The sequence below is a fragment of the Amia ocellicauda genome, chromosome 9 (assembly GCF_036373705.1).
Source record: "Amia ocellicauda isolate fAmiCal2 chromosome 9, fAmiCal2.hap1, whole genome shotgun sequence".
In the NCBI taxonomy this organism is placed as follows: domain Eukaryota; kingdom Metazoa; phylum Chordata; class Actinopteri; order Amiiformes; family Amiidae; genus Amia; species Amia ocellicauda.
The window spans coordinates 339,127-357,688 of NC_089858.1; the positions used below are offsets into that span (position 1 = coordinate 339,127).

General features: G+C 40.1%; 1 protein-coding gene across 1 annotated transcript in view; it reads left to right on the forward strand.

Moving 5' to 3' along the window:
* Positions 1–519: 519 nt before the first annotated feature.
* The window catches only part of pappaa (pregnancy-associated plasma protein A, pappalysin 1a), a 168,395-nt gene continuing 150,352 nt past the window's right edge, over positions 520–18,562 (forward strand). Inside the window, exons 1-2 of the mRNA XM_066712607.1 lie at positions 520–1,672; positions 15,938–17,006. Of these exons, the coding sequence (XP_066568704.1) occupies positions 1,279–1,672; positions 15,938–17,006 (1,463 nt within the window). The 5' untranslated portion in view covers positions 520–1,278. The remainder of the gene's footprint in view (positions 1,673–15,937; positions 17,007–18,562) is intronic.

An 18,562-nucleotide genomic window follows, 5' to 3' on the forward strand; every position in this document is an offset into this window, starting at 1 on the left:
ACTAAAAAACACAATTGGACGCCCCTCCCCCGCTGCCTAGAGCCAGGATTTACTTGATGAAATAGCACAAGGATGATGAATTAGAAGTAATTTATTTATATTGTAGATATTATTCTAATATTATTGTTAATTAATAAGATTAGGGCAGTCGTAAAACAACGGTTTTGAAAAGATCAGTGTACTACTTTAATAAGTTAAAAAGTCTTATTATATTGGAAATACAATGCGATTCCATAGACTTGAACGGCAATGGGATGAATACCGTCAAAGCAGTTTCTCCAATAGCAATAGAAACAGCGGTTTAGATTGGCGAGCAGAGTATGCAAGGGTTTCCGTCCTCTACAACATGATTTTGTGAAACCAGTGTACAGTCAGCAGTCCACTTAAGTGTGGGCTTTGACTTGGACGTGTATGTGGGATTGTGCGAGTTGTAACCGCTAGAGGGATCTCTGCACGGCTCTTCACAAATACCAAAAACACCGTCCCGACTCAGAAACGCACAGAGAAAGGAAACCAGCCGTCAGGGTTACCTGTGACTTCCCACTCAGCCAAGAAAACCCTAACGTGCTCAACTTCAAATGCCTGGCTAGAGTCTGCAAAGACATCCAAAAGCAACCTGCTCCAAAAGCTGGCGCTGAGCAAACATCTCCAAAGGTTTTCTGCTTGAAACAAACCAATGAAGACTCCCGATGCTGAATGCTGCTCTCCCTCTTGCATTACTGCAACATAATTTTGTGCATTTCAACTTTTAATCTCAAAATCAACTTTAGGAAATCCTTCCTGTCTTTTTTAATGTGTCTGCTTTGCTTTTTTTACGAGGTGGATAAAGAGAGAGAGAAAGCTGTGACAAATGAAAAGAGTGCTTTGGGTGCTGCAAGTAAATCCATAAGGGTTTTGAGAGAGAGAAAAAAACTGAAAGGAAATTATTCTGAGCTCTCTCCAAACTGATTGATTACTTACTTAGTCATCCCTCTAGTTTAATGGGATCCATTCAATTGGGAAGGTGGAGCACTTGCATGAATTAACATATTCCTTTTCCCCTCAATCTGTGTTCAAGTGTCTTACTTTTTGCTTAAAGAAGGGGCAAGGAAAGGGGGTCGTGGCTTACATTATAAAGGAAAAAAATAACAGCATCGCCTTGGTTTGTGTAGAATCAGTGTCCTGACAAGCTGTTATAAAATCTGAAGGAAGACCTGGAGGAGACCTTAAGAAGAATTCTGTGGACATAAGATTTTTAAAAGACTTTTATTTATTTATTTCCTTTTTTTCTTCTTGAAGATGAAACTTTGGACTGTTCTGCCCCTGCTCTCCTGGCTTTTGATTTCCATCCTTTCCCTGCGATGTGAGTGCGGGACAGTGCGGGGCATGGGGAGGTCTAAACGGGACTTGGTGCGCCTCAGGGACGCCAGCAGCACCTTCCCAGGGGCTTGTGCCACCCGACTGCCCCGGGGCAAACGCTCCTTGCCCGGGATAGATCGGCGATCCCCTCGCCAACACCGTCGCTCCTCCCAAGCGGAGGAGAGCTATTCGGGCCGGGGTAAGGCTGTTTATTTCACCGGCAGAGGAGACCAGCTGCGACTGAAGCCCGGTGTGGAGGTGCCCAGAGGAAACTTCACCCTGGAAATGTGGATCAAACCGGAGGGAGGGCAACGATCCCCTGCTGTCATTGCAGGTATGCTATTTGAGTGCAAATCAAAGCACCGTTTTATAAACGGGATCAATTCCTTATTTTAGGATTGAATGAATGAATTTAACCCGATCATATCATAGATGTTCCAGTCTGACAAGTAAAGCTTGTAAAAGTATTGTTCGTACGTATTTTCTTTTTCTTTTCCTTATTTTTACATTGGACAATATAGGCTGCTAACTCTATCCTAGTTTGCGTTAAGTCGCCGTGTTTTTCAAATTTTCAAGTGGAGGGGTGCGCTATTCATTGGAAACATGCTGTCCACTTAAAACAATATTGTAGTAGTAGTAGAAGTAGTAGTAGTAGTAGTAGTGGTGGTGGTTTTAAGTTTAAGTCTGCATTAGCGAAACCGTCTGTCTTTTACAGCATTCAGCCTCTTTGTGCCAAAAGAAAACGTTAGCATTTATAGTGCACGACTATCATTTCTCAAGTTAGACAAATTCAAAGGTAAAAGTCTGTATTTGGCAGACGTGTAAGAGTTCATCAAAGTTATTTGAACACAGTATATATATTCAGTGTATGTGTGTGTGTCTATAGATACATATGTAGGTAGGTAGGTAGATGGATAGATGGTTACCATTCACTTTTACAGCTAGACCTGTACGAAGTGTATGCCTTTGTCATTAAACATTGGACTATTTTCAGTCTGTAGGACTCTATTATACTCAATTATCGTTCAATTATAGATTTGTTTGTGCACATTTATTTTATGGTTTTCGGGTTGTCTATGCACTTTCACAGTATGAGAGATTGTGTATCTCATTTAAGCTTAAACTGCTTTGAAAAGTATCTGGGTTAGCAGAATCAGAAGCTTGTGGGACACGTATCATTGCTGCTCTTAGGAAACGGTATTGTCGGAAACGCAATTCAAAGCACCGCTTGTAAGGAGGTAAACATGGTTGTGTATAACGGAATAACTAAAGGGATGGAATAGAAATGCAGCGAGGTTGACACTCCGTATTTTGAAGTGCAAATCGGTATATTTGCTGCTCTGAGATGGTTAGTGGGAACTAAAGCAAGACGTGCATTGATCAAGATGTCTCCGACGTCCTGGCGCGACCGCTCCTTGCTGGGGGTTACCTGCGGCGTTATCAATAGCACCCGGATGGCGTCTTTCTCTTACCTGGTTGAGGTGAGCTGTAAATTTCTGTTATGCGATGCGACTTACCACGTTAGTGGTCACTGCTCCAATTTTATGGTTTCAAGTGAGAAGCGTTTAAAATGTTGAATATATGTATCTGTGCATACTATATATATATATATATATATATATATATATATATATATATATATATATGTGTGTGTGTGTGTGTGTGTGTGAGAGAGAGAGAGAGAGAGAGAGAGAGAGAGAGAGGCTGATTGCATAAGCACAGAGCGTGTTTAGGAGCAGCGGCGCTGTTTCAGTGACTTTCCCTGCCGCTCGTACTCACAGCGAGTGTTTTGCCCAACTGGTGCAGCTTCGTCTTTACGCGCCGCGCCGCCCCCGAATTAAAAGCATTAACTACCGCACATCCCCCACAAACACCCCGACAGCGGAGTATTTAAGGGATCGTGTCTAAAGTCCAGTTTTATTGAGGTTTCTCAGTGGTGCTCTAGCGAATGGAGACCCACTTTGTACAACTTGCTTTTTTAATTGCGCACTTATTTCGCCGTGTGATTGTCTTGTGGCACCACCAGATTAATTTATGTATTTGTTCAATTGAAATGCATCCATTTCAAAATAGCACACGTTTAAACCACGTTCACTAGTTTTAGCTCATGATGGTTTTTGTAAAAAAAAAAAAAACATCAATATGTGCTGAAGATTTTGCAGACATGTATCAATTAACCAATTCAGAACCTTGATTACGTGTATATATATATATATATATATATATATATATACGTTTAGCTTATGTGCAAACAGTTTAAAACGTGTGCTCAGTGTATTTGATGGCATTTTGTAAGCGATACAAAGTTCTCATTATTTTAAGAGGATTTAGAGCGAAATTTTAAGAGGTTTAATATTTAGCAAATGATGGGATACTTGCGTGTGCACTTGTTTTTGCTTTAATTGTGTGTCATTGATTGTATGTTCTGTGTTACCTTTAGTCGTGTGCTGTAAATGCTTTGGCAATTCTTGTATGACCTCGTCATGCCGAAGAAGCTCCTGAATTGACTTGAATTGAATTGATTATTGATTGTAAGTAAAAAGCGACGGTGCGTCTTTAAGAGGAGTTATATGAATGATCTCCAAGCAGGACTGGAGTAAAAGGGCGTTTCGTTTTGCTTTTTAAACAGTGAAAGTGATTTGGTTTCTCTCTTGATCCCCCCGGCTGCCAACAGAGAGCGTCATGCTCAAGTCGCGGGCGCATAGTGCCCGGACTGCGCGCTAGGGATCGCCTCGCAATTCAGACCCTGCTCCCGGCACGAAAACCACAGTTCACCACCGTGTGAGACAGAGCCTTTAATTAGCCTCGGTTTTTATGTTATGTGCAGTATATTCAATTCGGCCCCAACCTTCCAGATTTTGATCATTGAACGTTCGATTTTAATTCGTAATATGTGACCAGAGAACCAGAGAACAACATAAATAGCAAGTGAAACAGAAACGTACTTCCAATTTAAATGGACTGAAACGTGACTAGAAATGGATTCGTATGCTATTTATAAAGGTCACCTTTTGAAACAGGGATTTTGTGGCAGGCAATAAGCATTGTGAAGTAAATTCACAGGAAACTGCGCAAGATTGCTACCAGAGCTGTTTGATGATGTGGTTCATCAAAGACAGAGCATCTCTGGTTACATCATCCTTTATGTTGCTACAGATTGCGCACCTGAGACCCCCTCCTGTTGTGCGTTGTAACTATATATTCAACAATTCAACCATTCTCTCAACCTAGCTGTTATGCATTAATGTTTAAACCAATCTAGGTGTGTTTGTATTCATGCACTCTATACATATACATATGTGTCACTGAACACTGCTGGTTTGTGTCCTGCTAGTGTGGAGGGCTGCTGTTGTGTGGACTTGCCAACAGAAGCAAGGTCTTGTAAGGTCAGCTGCTCCATAGCACACAGTGTGGAAATGAATGATCCATTTATGTGAAATAATATGCATTCAAATTTGTAGTGCCTTTTCATTTTGACACGTTTTAAGGCACTGCGAGCAAAACATTGACAAGTTGTTTGGACAGCATTCTGTTTTACTGTTGTTTGTATGGCTTCATTAATACCCATTTGACTGAACCCTTGAAGGCCAGTGACCGACTGCAGCACAGGAGATGTTGTTGTATTAACAACTGCCATGTTAACAATACCTTGTCAAGAAATGACGAAAATCAACAATGCAAATTAACTGTTAAATGGAAATGCTGTTCAGTCTTCGCTTCCAGGATCTCCGAGCTGAGTGCAACTCATGTGTGGTTCTCACAAATACTGAAGACATTGTGCCCTTAATTGGAAACCATAAATGTTCTGCAGTAGTAGCATTGTCTAACTCATCGTTTTATACAAATATTTGCCATTTCCAAGAAAACCACTAAATTAATCATTATGTGTTCAAGGGTTATTGGGTATAGAAAAGGTTTTATTTTGCCTGCTGAGAATATGAAAACCAAACCTACAGGATCAGCTTCTAATGGCTTCTGACCAATAACTTTACCAAATTGCACCTCCAAATGGCCTGGTTACAGACACCTCCTCTAAGGGTTCCCTTTTTGTTACATTATATTTCTTTTTTTATCCCCTTGGGTCTAGACCCTCAGCTCATAAAAAAATAGTAAACAATCCATTTTAAATGCACAGTAATGTTTCATATCCTAGATGTAGAGAATCTAAATGCCAAATTAGGTGAAGTGCTTTTGGCAGTTGGTCATGTGGTAGGCCTATTTAAATAGGGATATTTTCCACAGTGATTTGGATACATTTCAGTGTTAGAGGTCTGACCTAGTTAAAATGTATAAAAACATTGTCAGTCACTGTCACTGTCAAGCCATGAAGGTATGTTATTTATTTATTGCTTATTTAGACTAGCTTTTGGAGTATCACATGACCTGTTTCTCTCCTTTGACATACAAAGGCATTAATAATGCCCCTTAAAAAACATTGGAAAAATAGACCCACAGCCCTAAATGACACACCCCTCACCCCTCACATATGTGCACGTGGAGAAGGTTACACTTCATTGAGCCTTCGTCCAGTCATTCAGTCTGTTACAGGGGCCATATCCTCCTTGTTATGATCCCAATGATCAAATTCAGCTTTAAAATGTGCCCTCAGATAGTGAAATTCGTGACTGTAGGAGACAATAAGGCCTTGATTTGTGAAACATTTAGTCTATAAGGTTAAAAAAACATCTTCAGACCTTATTGCAAAGATTCACATGCATCACATGAAGTCTGTATGCTTTCTCCACCATTGCCTTCTGCTCTTCTGCAGCTGTGTTACCATAGTCAATTACAACAGGATACTCAGTACATAAGCTTTCACCTCATAGCATTCTTTCATGCCTTTTTAGTCTTCTGAGGAGGGATAAGCTTGTACAGAATGTTCTCATTAACAATGGGATTTATTCAGATTTATTGGTAGTAATTCCTACATTATTAATCATGCACAAGTTCTTGAAAAGTAAAATGTAGTCTATCTGTACATCAGTGTGCCAGTTGGTTGCACCTTTCTACCATTGGTCTCCTTTGCCATCCACTGCACTTTTGTGTTGTTTCCCAGTAGAGTATTTGAACAGTTCTTAATGAGAGTGTGTTAGTAAATGTAATGCTTATCCCACATGATTCTTGTAAAACAAACGTGCTGTGTCACATGTCAGGTTTTTAGTCTATAACCCTGGTTCACCAAGACATTCCAAGAGGTCTAGGTGTCAGTGGGGAAGAGAAGTGGTGTCACTTCACAAACATAAAATACTCTGCAAATTGTGGTGCCTCTTTTTTGCAACAGTTGCCATAGCTCTGAAAATATTTGGGCAATACTGGTCAGGGAGGAGTTACAGAAGGCTACAGTACATGGCTGAATCAGGTTTTCTCCCTTGGGTGGGAGTGAAGACTCCTTCACGAATCCTCTTCAGATGTCAGCATATTGGTTTATTTGTCTCTTAGCAGTTGCATTCCAGGATATTGCAGATTGTAAGTTGTTCGACTTTATTTAACAATTTGTTTTTATAAAAATCTCTCAAAATAAAAAAGGACAAATTAGATGATTCATGTTTTTGTGTGTGTGTGATATTGGTGGTCATGGCTAGTCTTTTACTGATCCTAGGCCTTTGTTTCATTGTGACAGCTTCTGATTTAGTATTCACAACAAATATGTTTGACTGACACTTAAACCAAATAGCTTAGGCAAAATAGCTTTCATAAACCAGAAGTGATTCAGAGTTGGAGATTAAGGATGCCATTCTGATCAGTCAGGTGTCACTGGAAGGCTTGGCTGTGATCAGTATCTACATGTCTGATATACCAGTAATATTTCCAAAGAACGGTGGGCAGGATAGTAAGTATAACTATGCACAAATTCAGGACCTTGAACAGCGCTGAGAGAATGAACTTACGACCTTTAGATCTCTCTGAATCATTATTTTAAGGCCACTAATTCTTAAGGGAAGGATTCTGGTGTTTTCAGGGAGACTTTCCAATCTCAGGCACCGATGAGAGAAAAGCTTAACTGATTGCGTCAGAACAGTTCTCAGTGCTTGGTGGTGCCCCTCTCCTTCCCCCCACCCTCCTTGAATACGATCCCACCTAACCAGCTAATTAACTGGCTTTACATTTCACAAAAATGTGCCATTATTTTTCATAGCTGCCTTGAAGGAATCTCCAGTCATATGCAATGTAAATTACTTAACCTAAATCTGTCACATATTATTACTTCTGCCTAGCGGATTAAAGCTTCCTATATGTTCCTTTTAAATATTTGACCCTTTGAACACCTTTTTTTTTCCTTTCCAGTGATACTGAACTAATGCAAAAGTCTCTAAAAAGAACAGATTGGCCTCTCGCCTTCCATTTGGTTGCCTCGTGTTCATGCCTTTGCCTCCTGACCTATATTCAGCTGTGGTGTGTTGATTGGAAATGCAGTGCTAAAAAGGCACTTGCTGCTGCCCTCCACACTGTTGATCTGTTAACTCTACTGGATGGTATTGTTTCTGGTTAAGATGTAAAATGAGAACATTTGATACTACCATATTGTAAAAGTTGTAGTAACTCTTAGACCTTTGGCCTCTAAAAAAAAAAAAAAAAAGAAAAAAAAAGATTTCCTGTCTCGGTGCTGCTGCTACTTCTGGTGTTCAGCTGTTCGTGCTTCTCGCAGTCTGAAAATCATGATCCCATGATGTTCTGCATTAGAACAATCTGGAAGCCCCTGCAGTTAAAAACGAAGGCATTTTAACAGTGAGAATACAATGTAAAGTGCCTTCATGGGCTCACACCTTGGAGTTTTTGTGAGTGTCAAATTACTCCTTAAAAAACAAAACCTGGACCCTGTCAAAATAGCTGTCAGATGAAAAGCCAGTGTCAGGATGTTATTAACATTTTATGCCATGTTTAAACAAAAAAGAATATAAAAAGGAAATAAATCTGTGCTGAATTCAAAACATTTAAATGTGCAATATTCAAAGACTCCACTTGGAGAGTTAAAAGCTATATAAACGTATTTATTTGAATGGGAGAATGATTCTGATACTTTTCCATCATGCTTTTGTTAATCTTACTCTACTGTGAGCCTGGCCACCCTTGCAGCATTGTCTCCGCAGTGCGGATAGTTCACACACAACAATCTGAGATGGGTTTTTTGGTCTTCAAAAAAGACTCTGTATAGATTACTCTGCTGTGTCACACTAATTTCCACACTAAATTGAGGTCTTTTCTGCCTTCTCAAACGTGTATTGCTCTTCAATAGAGCAGTCTTACAGCACAATTCAAGCCTTGCTCTTCTGTGTCTGTGCAGTCTGTACTGGATCACCCATCGTAAACGCACTTCACATGTCTGCATGAAAAAGGATTCCTCACAGGGCTAATGCTGCATGTAAATATACAGACTGTGGTCACAGGTTTTTTTTTCTTTTTCTTACAACTGCTTGCCAATTTTCTGGGGAATCCCATCTTCATTTACAGACAAATTACTGTGGTGACTTATTATTACTTGCTTGAGTCTTGTGCTTCTTTTTTCAAATTTGAAATGTTATAGCCATCACAATGGTCCTGAACAGGATAGATACAACATACAGTGTATTACACTCACTCTTGTTAACCAAAATCTTTGGTATTTCCATTCTTGATAGGTCAATCCAGTATACATCTTTTTATTTTATTTTTTCTGTAGCATTAACTGTCTGATTTGTAGTTTACCAAATACCTTTTCTGGGACTTTATGTGCTTTCTCCAGGTCAGGGTCTCCTGATGAATAAAATCTTGTCTATGCAAAGGGTACGTTTTGAACCTGAACAGTACTGTAATTATTCTTAGCAGTGCATTTATGCAAACCACTGAAAATGTTTTTATCTTTCTGCACCACAGAGCTTATTTAGTCTGGAATGATTAAACGTGTTACATTACTTGAACATGGCAGAATTATGACAGGTGTTTACATAATGGACCTGAAGGCATTTCAGCGTACCTCCCACTTGAGCAAACTAGTTGACAGATGCATATGTTTTTCTAATAGACAAGGGAAACCATCAGAAAATATAACAGAATCGACCTCTACTGGCGTTTCTGTTTCCTGCGCTAATTTTCTTAATATATTTAATGGTTAATTACTACCTACGGGAGCCTGATGCTACCTGTGCATATTAGTCTTTTCCATAAGTTTCACTGTGGGCACCAATCACATCACATTATAAGCACTATTAATTAATCTTTTTTTTTTAAGTCCAGCTGACATGATTGTATTTATATTTATAATGTTATGAATGGAAGACCAAACATAAGGCAGGGGGGTGCAGTGTTCTGACCCAGTGCAAACTCCCAGACAGAGGTGGGAAGCGTGTGGTAAAGACTTTTTCTGATAGATACAATTCCTAGGGGTCAACTTTCTATTTGTTTGTGAAAAAAGTAAGAATTGCCTGTAACTGATAAAAAGTTAAACTACGTAAAATGCTTAACTGTATTTTTGTTTGTGTTGTATGATAGTGAATGTGATAAATTTGTACTAGAGGTATAACTTTGTTGAAACATTCTGCACACACTCATGAAAAATGAAAGGTTTTATGTATTTTGGTTAAGGAATTATAAAATATACACGGCAGCTCAATAGAACTAAGCATTGTTTGCAAAGTGCACCACTTCAGTAGTGAGTAGATAGTGTTTATCCTTCCATATAACCAGCTTTAACCACATGTATCCCTTTTCCCTCTGGAAACCTGCCGTTTGCAGCTATAAATCACTTCACTATCTCACTTCATGGAGATCCCTGAATGCATTCTCTATATGAGTGCTGCGCTATAGACCGAGGGAGCGTGGCCTGCTGTAGGTCAGTGCCTTTCCTCAATGCTGCTCATTGCTTCTTAAGTTAATGAGGCTATATTCCAATTTTTATAGAAGTGTCTACTGTAATACTTTATGTACTATTTAAGAGTTTATAGTATTGAGTAACAGAAATTAAGGAAGTTTACAAATCAATCAATAAATACATTTTTATTTATATAGCGCCCTTCACAGGGTAGCCACGGAGCGCTTTACAGACTGGTAAACATACAACAAACGGACATCAAAATAAAATACATAAATACAATAAATAAAATATAGACCTGTAAACATTTTACATGATCTAGAATAAAGTGAGTGAACATTTAAGTAAATAAACCATTTAGGCACAGAGGAGAGAAAAACAAAAAAACTCCTATGGATGGCATGTAGGAGAAAATGAATCTCTGGGGGTCCACGGCTTAGGGACTAGGCCTAATGGTCGCCTCCCCTCCAGGCAGTATAGTTATTACAGCAGCAAGGAGATCAGAAAGTTCTTGATCGGTGCTGCTGGCTGTGCTCTTCCCTCTGGAGGAGGCCTCTCGCTGGCCATCGGTAGTGGGGGGTTGGACCATCAACAGACTTTGGGTTGCGATGGCTCGTCAGACCTTGGGTGTGGATGCCCCGTTGACCCTCCATGGTGAGGTGCCTCTGGGGTGGGTTGTGCCTCATCAGACTTCCAGTGGGGGACAAGGTGCCTCGTTGGACCCTCGGAGGGGGCTGTTGCTGGAAGACAAGAAGGCAGTCATGCTCACATATTGGTCAAGCAGTGCAGGACATTTCCAAAGACAGTTGTGCATTGCATGTCCATGGCACACCGGCGGCACTATGGGCTAGAAAAACAGAGACTGAACAAATGAGTCTTCAGCCGTGATTTAAAGGCTAAGACAGAGGGGGCATCGCTTACATTGGCTGGAAGATCTTTCCACAGCTTCGGGGCCCTATAACTGAATGCTCTACCACCTGCGGTTTTCTTTTGTATTTTAGGGAGCGCTAAGTAACCGGCTTCCTGTGATCTCAGTGGCCGACCTGGAGTGTATTCAATAAGGAGATATTTTAGGTAGGGAGGTGCCTGTCCCTTTAGTGCTTTAAATGTTAATAAGAGAACTTCAAAGTCTATCCTGTATTGCACGGGCAGCCAGTGAAGAGAAGCCAATACTGGAGTGATGTGTTCATGTTTTTTTGTTTTAGTTAGAATTCTTGCAGCAGCATTTTGGACTGAAGTGCAGAAATAGCTCTGTTTGTGCTGCCTGACAGAATGGCATTACAGTAATCCAATCTAGATGTAACAAATGCGTCTATCAATTTCTCAGTGTCCTGTAAGGAGAGGAATTGTCTTAATCTAGCAATGTTTCTAAGCTGGAGGAAGGAAGATCTCGACACATTCTGAATGTGTGATTCGAAGGATAGATTATGATTGCAGATGACACCCAGGTTTCGTGCCATCTCCTTAGGGGAGAAATTAAAGTTATCATTACTCAGTTTTGTTAGTGCATGATGAACAGTTCGATTTTTGTCTCCTAAAATTAGGACTTCTGTTTTGTCAGAATTAAGCATAAAATTTTTTTTTGTCATCCATGTTTTAATCTCAGACAGACAGCAAATTAGTTTTTCTAGGTCTATGGTATTGTTGGGATTAAGTCTAATTAAGCCGCACTTAAGTCTAATAAAATAATGACACTGGCGTGCCCTACGTCGGAGGACTGAAACACGTCATTCAAAACTTTTAACAGGGCCGTTTCTGTACTATGGCCAGAACGGAAGCCTGATTGGAATTTTTCATAAAGATGATTATCCGTTAAAAAAGCTTGCAATTGGTTTGCAACTACTTTCTCTAGAACCTTAGAAAGGAAGGGAAGGTTTGAGATAGGTTGATAGTGTTTAAGTTGGTTTGGGTCGGCACTGGATTTCTTAAGAAGTGGTTTAATTACAGCTATTTTAAACGATTCAGGAACAGATCCTGAGGATAAAGAGACATTAATAATATTGTGTATTAAGTGAATCATTAATGTCAGAGATTGTTTTAGCAGTTTAGTGGGTATAGGGTCTAGTGCGCAGGTTGTTGTTTTCATTTTAGTAATTAAGGAGACCAATTCCTGGTGATTTACTACGTTAAACGAGTCCAAGGTAGGCAGGGGCTGTGAAGGACTGCATGTGTCGACTATAGTATCTATGTATGTTTCCTGTTCTATCTGTTTTCTAATGCCGTTAACTTTGCTATTGAAATGATCCATGAAGTCATTGCAGGTGAAATTGGGGGGGATAACCTCTGAAGGCTTTACCTGCTGGTTAGTAAGTGTCGCTATTGTATTAAAAAGAAAATGAGAGGAGGCCATTCACCCCATCATGCTCGTTTGGTGTCCATTAATAACTAAGTGATCCAAGGATCCTATCCAGTCTGTTTTTGAATGTTCCCAAATTGTCTCTCTAGCCACATCGCTGGGGAGTTTGTTCGGATTGTGACCCCTCTCTGTGTGAAGAAGTGTCTCCTGTTTTCTGTCTTGAATGCCTTGAAGCCCAATTTCATCAAGTCCCCCCATAGTCTCCTCTGTTCCAGGGTGAAAAGGTTCAGTTCCTCAGTCTCTCAGTAGGACATTCCCTTCAGACCTGGAATAAGTCTGGTTGCTCTCCTCTGAACTGCCTCTAGAGCAGCAATATCTTTCTTGAAGTGTGGAGCCCAGAACTGTCCACAGTATCCAGATGAGCTCTAACTAGTGCATTGTACAGTCTGAACATTACTGCCCTTGTTCTCAATTCTACACTTTTAACAATATACCCTAGCATTGTGTTTGCCTTATTTATTGCTTCCCCACATTGTTTGGATGGAGAAAGTGAGGAGTTCACGTAGACTCCTAGATCAAAATCCCTCTGAATAGCCTGTGCTGCCAAGATTGTATCTGCTGAGCCACCTATTTTAGTATCATCTGCAAAGTTGACAAGTTTGCTAACTATCCCAGAGTCCAGATCATTAATATTGATTAGAAAAAGCAAAGGCCCTAGTACTGATCCCTGTGGAACTCCACTAACAACCTTAGAAGCGACTCCTCTAATCAACACCCTCTGTTTCCTACAGATCAACCAGTTCATAATCCATCTACTTACATTACCCTGAATACCTACAGCTTCCAATTTGAGGATCAGTCTTTGGCGTGGAACCTTATAAAATGTTTTCTGAAAATATAAGTATCATATCATATGCTTTCACGTGATCTACAGCTGCAGTTGCATGTTTAAAAAATTCTAATAAATTAGTAAGACTTGATCTGCCTCGTCTAAACCCATGTTGACTATCTCCAAGAATATGGTTTTCATTAAGATTTTTGTCCCCTTTCTTGTGGATTGGTATGACATTTGCTGTCTTCCAGTCAGTTGGCACATCCCCTATTCTAAGTGTCATTTGGAATATTTGAGTTAGCAGCCTATAAATAATTTCCCTCATTTCAAGTACTGTTGGAAATATCCCATCTGGCCCAGGTGATTTGTTTGTTATTAATTCTGCTAGTCCCTTTAGTACCTCCTCCTCATTTATGCTGATCTCTCTTAGGATTTGACTGGACTGGTTGTTAACCTGTGGCATGTCATCTGTTTTTTCTTTTGTAAAAACCTCTGTGAAATATTCATTGAGAACATTTGGCACATCTTGTTAGTTTTCCAAGATACTTATATTTGTAGTATTGAAAAAAGCTCTTTGCATTAGCTTTAGCTCCAAGAGCTATGTTTCTTTCTATTTCCCTCTTTGCTTTCCTGATCCCTTTCTTAAGATCTCTTTGCAGCTCAACATATTCTTTGTATTTAGTTTAATCTCCATCCCTTTTGTATGCACTATACAACATTTTCTTCCTCTTTATATTTTTTTGCATACCTTTATTAAACCATTTTGGCCAGTGTTTTTTGGTCCTCAATTTGCTATGTTTTGGTACAAATTTCTCCTGAGCCTCAAGTAGGATATTCTTAAAATATAACCATCAATTTTCGACTGAATCTGTATCCAGTGTGCTCCAGTCTACCTCTTCTAAGTGCCGCCTCATACCTTCAAGGTTTGCTTTTCTAAAATTGTAGACCATTGTGTTAGACTTGGGCTGGGATTAAATCAAAACTTTGACCCACCCGCTAATAGAAAACTACAGAACTGTACTCAGTTGTGGCTTCATTTTTTGTTAGATGCTACTTTCTTCTATTTATAAATGTAACCGCTATGATGTACAGGTTTTAAATTTCCTATTAGTGGGTGGGTCAAAGTTTTGATTTAATCCGGCTCTTGGTCCTTGTTTTTTGAAAGTATGCCTCAAAGCTAACCTTATTGTGATCACAGTTTGCCATTGGTTCTCTAGTGTCCCTCTGACTCTATCTTGGTAATTAGAAAAGATCAAACCAATGCATGCGCTCTCCCTGGTTGGTTCCCTGACAAATTGAGGTGGAAAGCAGTCGTTTACCACCTCAACCATTTCTGTTTCATTCTATACATTGTTTGTTTTGTGTAGTTTTCTTGGGCATGCTAAAGTGTATATGGTTTAATATCTCTCTCCCACTCCCCCCCCTTCCTTTCTCTGCTGGTTAGTACCCAGAAAGATCCCTTCAGATGTAAAAACACATTACCTTCCTGAACCTAACATATGCTTTCCAAACGAAACAGGAAAAGGGGATTTCGGAGCCCCTAGCAAAATAGAGATTTGCAGAAAAGTACCATTTCTGATTTTTAACTTCCCCACCGGTGAGGTACAATTCATGAAAATAGACTGAATGTTCATGTAACCTTTGCTCTGTTGATACAAGACCACACTGTTAGGGGTTGATTGTTAGCAGATGGCTCATTGTAGTATTACAAAGGAGAAGGGCAGATCGTGGTTTGTGAGTGTACTAACAGTGGCCCGCAGCCACGCAACCAGTGCAATTTCCACTCTTACAGTTTCACTGTGTTTTGAAAACTCCATCAGGGCTGAATTTGCCCCCTTTTGCTTTTTAGACTTCCACATGACATCTGGTGGTTTTCCGTTCATATCTATGTTCTTGCACATCTTAATATTTTTCCTTAAGTTGACGTTTAAATTAAAACAAATGTTAAATCTTCTATGTTTAAAAGTAACAATGTATTTTTAGACTTTACATCCAATGCAAAATGTCTGTATTGCATGGGAGTTATGATTTGTTAAGGTATGACCATTAATACAACAATCAGCTTTTTCTATCATGTTGTACAGTCTCCCGCTTTAAAAGATCCTGCTCGGAGTAATATTTGTAATGTATTTGTATGTTTTTTTCAATGAATTTTCATCAGAAACTTGTTATAAAATGTATTTAGCTTGGAGAGTAACTGAAATCAAAACACACTCAGACTCAAACACTGGAATTTGTCATCAAAAGAATGATACTTTAAATATAAAAAAACATTAGCTCTGCTAACCAAAGCCTTGGTTATGAAACTATATTGTAATCATTTTCAGAGACATTACACACATGATTGAAAGAGAAGCAGGTCAAATCTCATTGAAAATTGAGTTATTTAAATTAAAAAAACTCAGGAAAAGAAAATCAGAGACTTAAATGCCCTGCTCAATTACTTTCCTCAAGGGTATTTCTAGCCCAGGACCAAGCCAACAAGGATAATAACTGTTGAATTGAACCTCGCAGGGGAATAACAGGTTCAAATAAAATTATGAACCTGGTTGGGGTAATGTCCAATATTTAGAAAATCCTTGAGGACTGGGCTAGCCCAATGGTAATTAATCTGACAAACAGTCATAAATGGTATATCCCCACTCTACACCCTGTTCACAGACTGCTGTGCTTTGTTTGGATACAGGTCTCTATGATAAATGCTTCTACGCCTCCAGTGACCGTGGATGGCTCCTTGGGATCAAAGCCGTCAGTGAGCAGGGGAACAGAGACCCGCGCTTCTTCTTTTCCCTCAAGACGGATCGAGCGCACAAGGTCACTTCCATCATCTCCAATCAGAGATACACGCCGAACCAGTGGACCCACGTGGCGGTGACCTTCAACGGCCTGTACATGAAGCTGTTCATTAATGGGGCCCAAGTGGCCGTCAGCCGGGAGCAGTCTGGGGAGATCTTCAGTCCTTTGACCAAAAAGTGCAAAGTGCTCATGATTGGAGGCAATGCCTTGAACCATAACTACCGGGGCTATGTTGAGTACCTCATCCTGTGGAAGAGAGCACGCTCACAGCAGGAGATCATGCATGACATGAGGAGCCACAGCCGCGAGCAGCTGGACGACCTGTCTCAGCTGGTGATCCACGAGAATTTCGACAATGCTTCGAGAAAATGGCTGACGGTCAAGGATGGCTCCTTACCCCAGGCTGACGTGAACAGGGTGAGTGGGGGAATGCTGGACACTGGCCTGGAGCCCCCTGTCTGTGGCCAAACTGTCTGTGACAACGTGGAGATCATTACCAACTACAACAAGTTCTGGACCTTCCGCAAGAAGAAGGTGGTCCGTTATCGCATCGTGAATGTGTACGATGACGAGAACCAGAAGCCCACAGTGACTGAGCAGCAGATCATTCTGCAGCACCAGCACCTCAACGAGGCCTTCCGCATGTACAACATCACGTGGAACCTCACCATTTTCAATGTCAGCAACTCCTCGCTGAGGAACCGCCTCATCCTGGCCAACTGCGACATCAGCAAAGTGGGGGACGAGGAGTGCGACCCCGAGTGCAATCACACGCTGACTGGATTTGATGCAGGCTATTGCAAAAAGCACAAAGCACAATGCTCGGAACGCAAGCAGGGCAATGGGGAGTGCGACCCAGAGTGCAATGTGGATCATTTTAACTACGACAGTGGAGACTGCTGCAACCCCAACATCACTGATGTCACCAAAACCTGCTTTAACCCGTCTTCCCCGCTCAGGTAGGCTGCTGATCATTAATCCACTTATTTGTTTTCCACTTGTTATTTTTGTGCTGAAGAGGATGCTTTGCTTTACAAATGCAATAAGGTATCATCTCAAATACAATACTAATAATACAACAGTCTTACTCAGATGTGTGGAGCTTCAGTTGTGTTTTACAATACTTTATTCTGATATGAAATGGCAAAATCTATGTATTACGGTAAAGAAGTTTGTAAATTGTAGGTACTGTAGAAGATTAAGAAACTCATTCAAGAACCATACATTCTTCCCCCCTCATGTTAATAAAATCACATCAGATTTAAACCTCATAACAAATATCCTGCTTTGTTGCTTTTGTAGGGGCTTGTCGTCCCATCTGCGTGCTATTATGATTGTAGATTGATGCCTTAACATCTGTATCATTTGACAGTTTGGCAGCACACAACTCTAAGGACCTTGTCTGATTTCTCGAATACATTTTTTTTTACTCCCCACGTACAGATCTTCTGTAAAGATCAAATATATGAAATCACAGAAATGTTTTATTGTTATTTTACCCCATCATAAAAAGATTAGGAGAAAAAGGGAGCTCCCTGGCCATAACTCAACCCTTTGTTGGGGGTGGTTCTTGAATAACAAGACCATGAGCAAAGAGACTCCCACAACATGAGTCTGAACATAAGCAATAAAAATGACAGCTCAGTATAGAGATCTCGATGAAATATGCATCAAGTCAAACAATGGTATATGTTTTATGATTTGTATTTATGAAGCTAGCTTGATGAAGCCCAACAGGTTTACTTCATGGCTGGTTTCCATCTTTATTACTTCAGTAATGAGCACATGCAGGCTCTACTCTGCTGCCATATGGAATTGGGATACCAAAATCTCAGCTACACCTAATTAGAGCATTTCTGTGACAGGAGCGTTTAAACATAAGTTCACAGTTGTATATACAACTTTCAAAGCCCTGTCAAAACTACACAGCACACTTTTATTGGTGAATTACCTTCTTGTGGAATAAGCATGAACTCTACTTACAGAGTGTCCTGAACACCTTTGTGAAAGAAAATGTTGCTAGAGATCGTAATGCTTTGAAATGTTTCTTGTGTTAACTGTAAGGCGCCCTGCATAGAAAGTCTACTCAGAAATTAATAATAATAATAGAGATTAGCAAATATAGCTATGCAGCCTGTTCCATAGGTTACACACACAGATGGATATAAACACACATTATATGCAACATGTCAGACACTTCTAGTAGAGGCTGTTAAATAACTACATTACTTTGCCTTTCTGAAGACTATTTTATTATTGTTTGTGTCAATATGTGCCATCCCTACTTACCACTAGCCAAGTCATGGTTATCCTGTACAAAACCCAGATCGAATTTCTAGAAAAGGGCTGTTTGTTATTGGTAACACCATTACACTTGTCTAACTTAATACAACTGATAAAACAGCATCAAAAGTCTGAACCCGTCTCAGACAATCCTTAAATCTCCAAGAATGCAAATGATACTGCTGCGAGTTTCTTTTGGGATGTAACTGTTGGCTTGGCGACTCTAGAACCT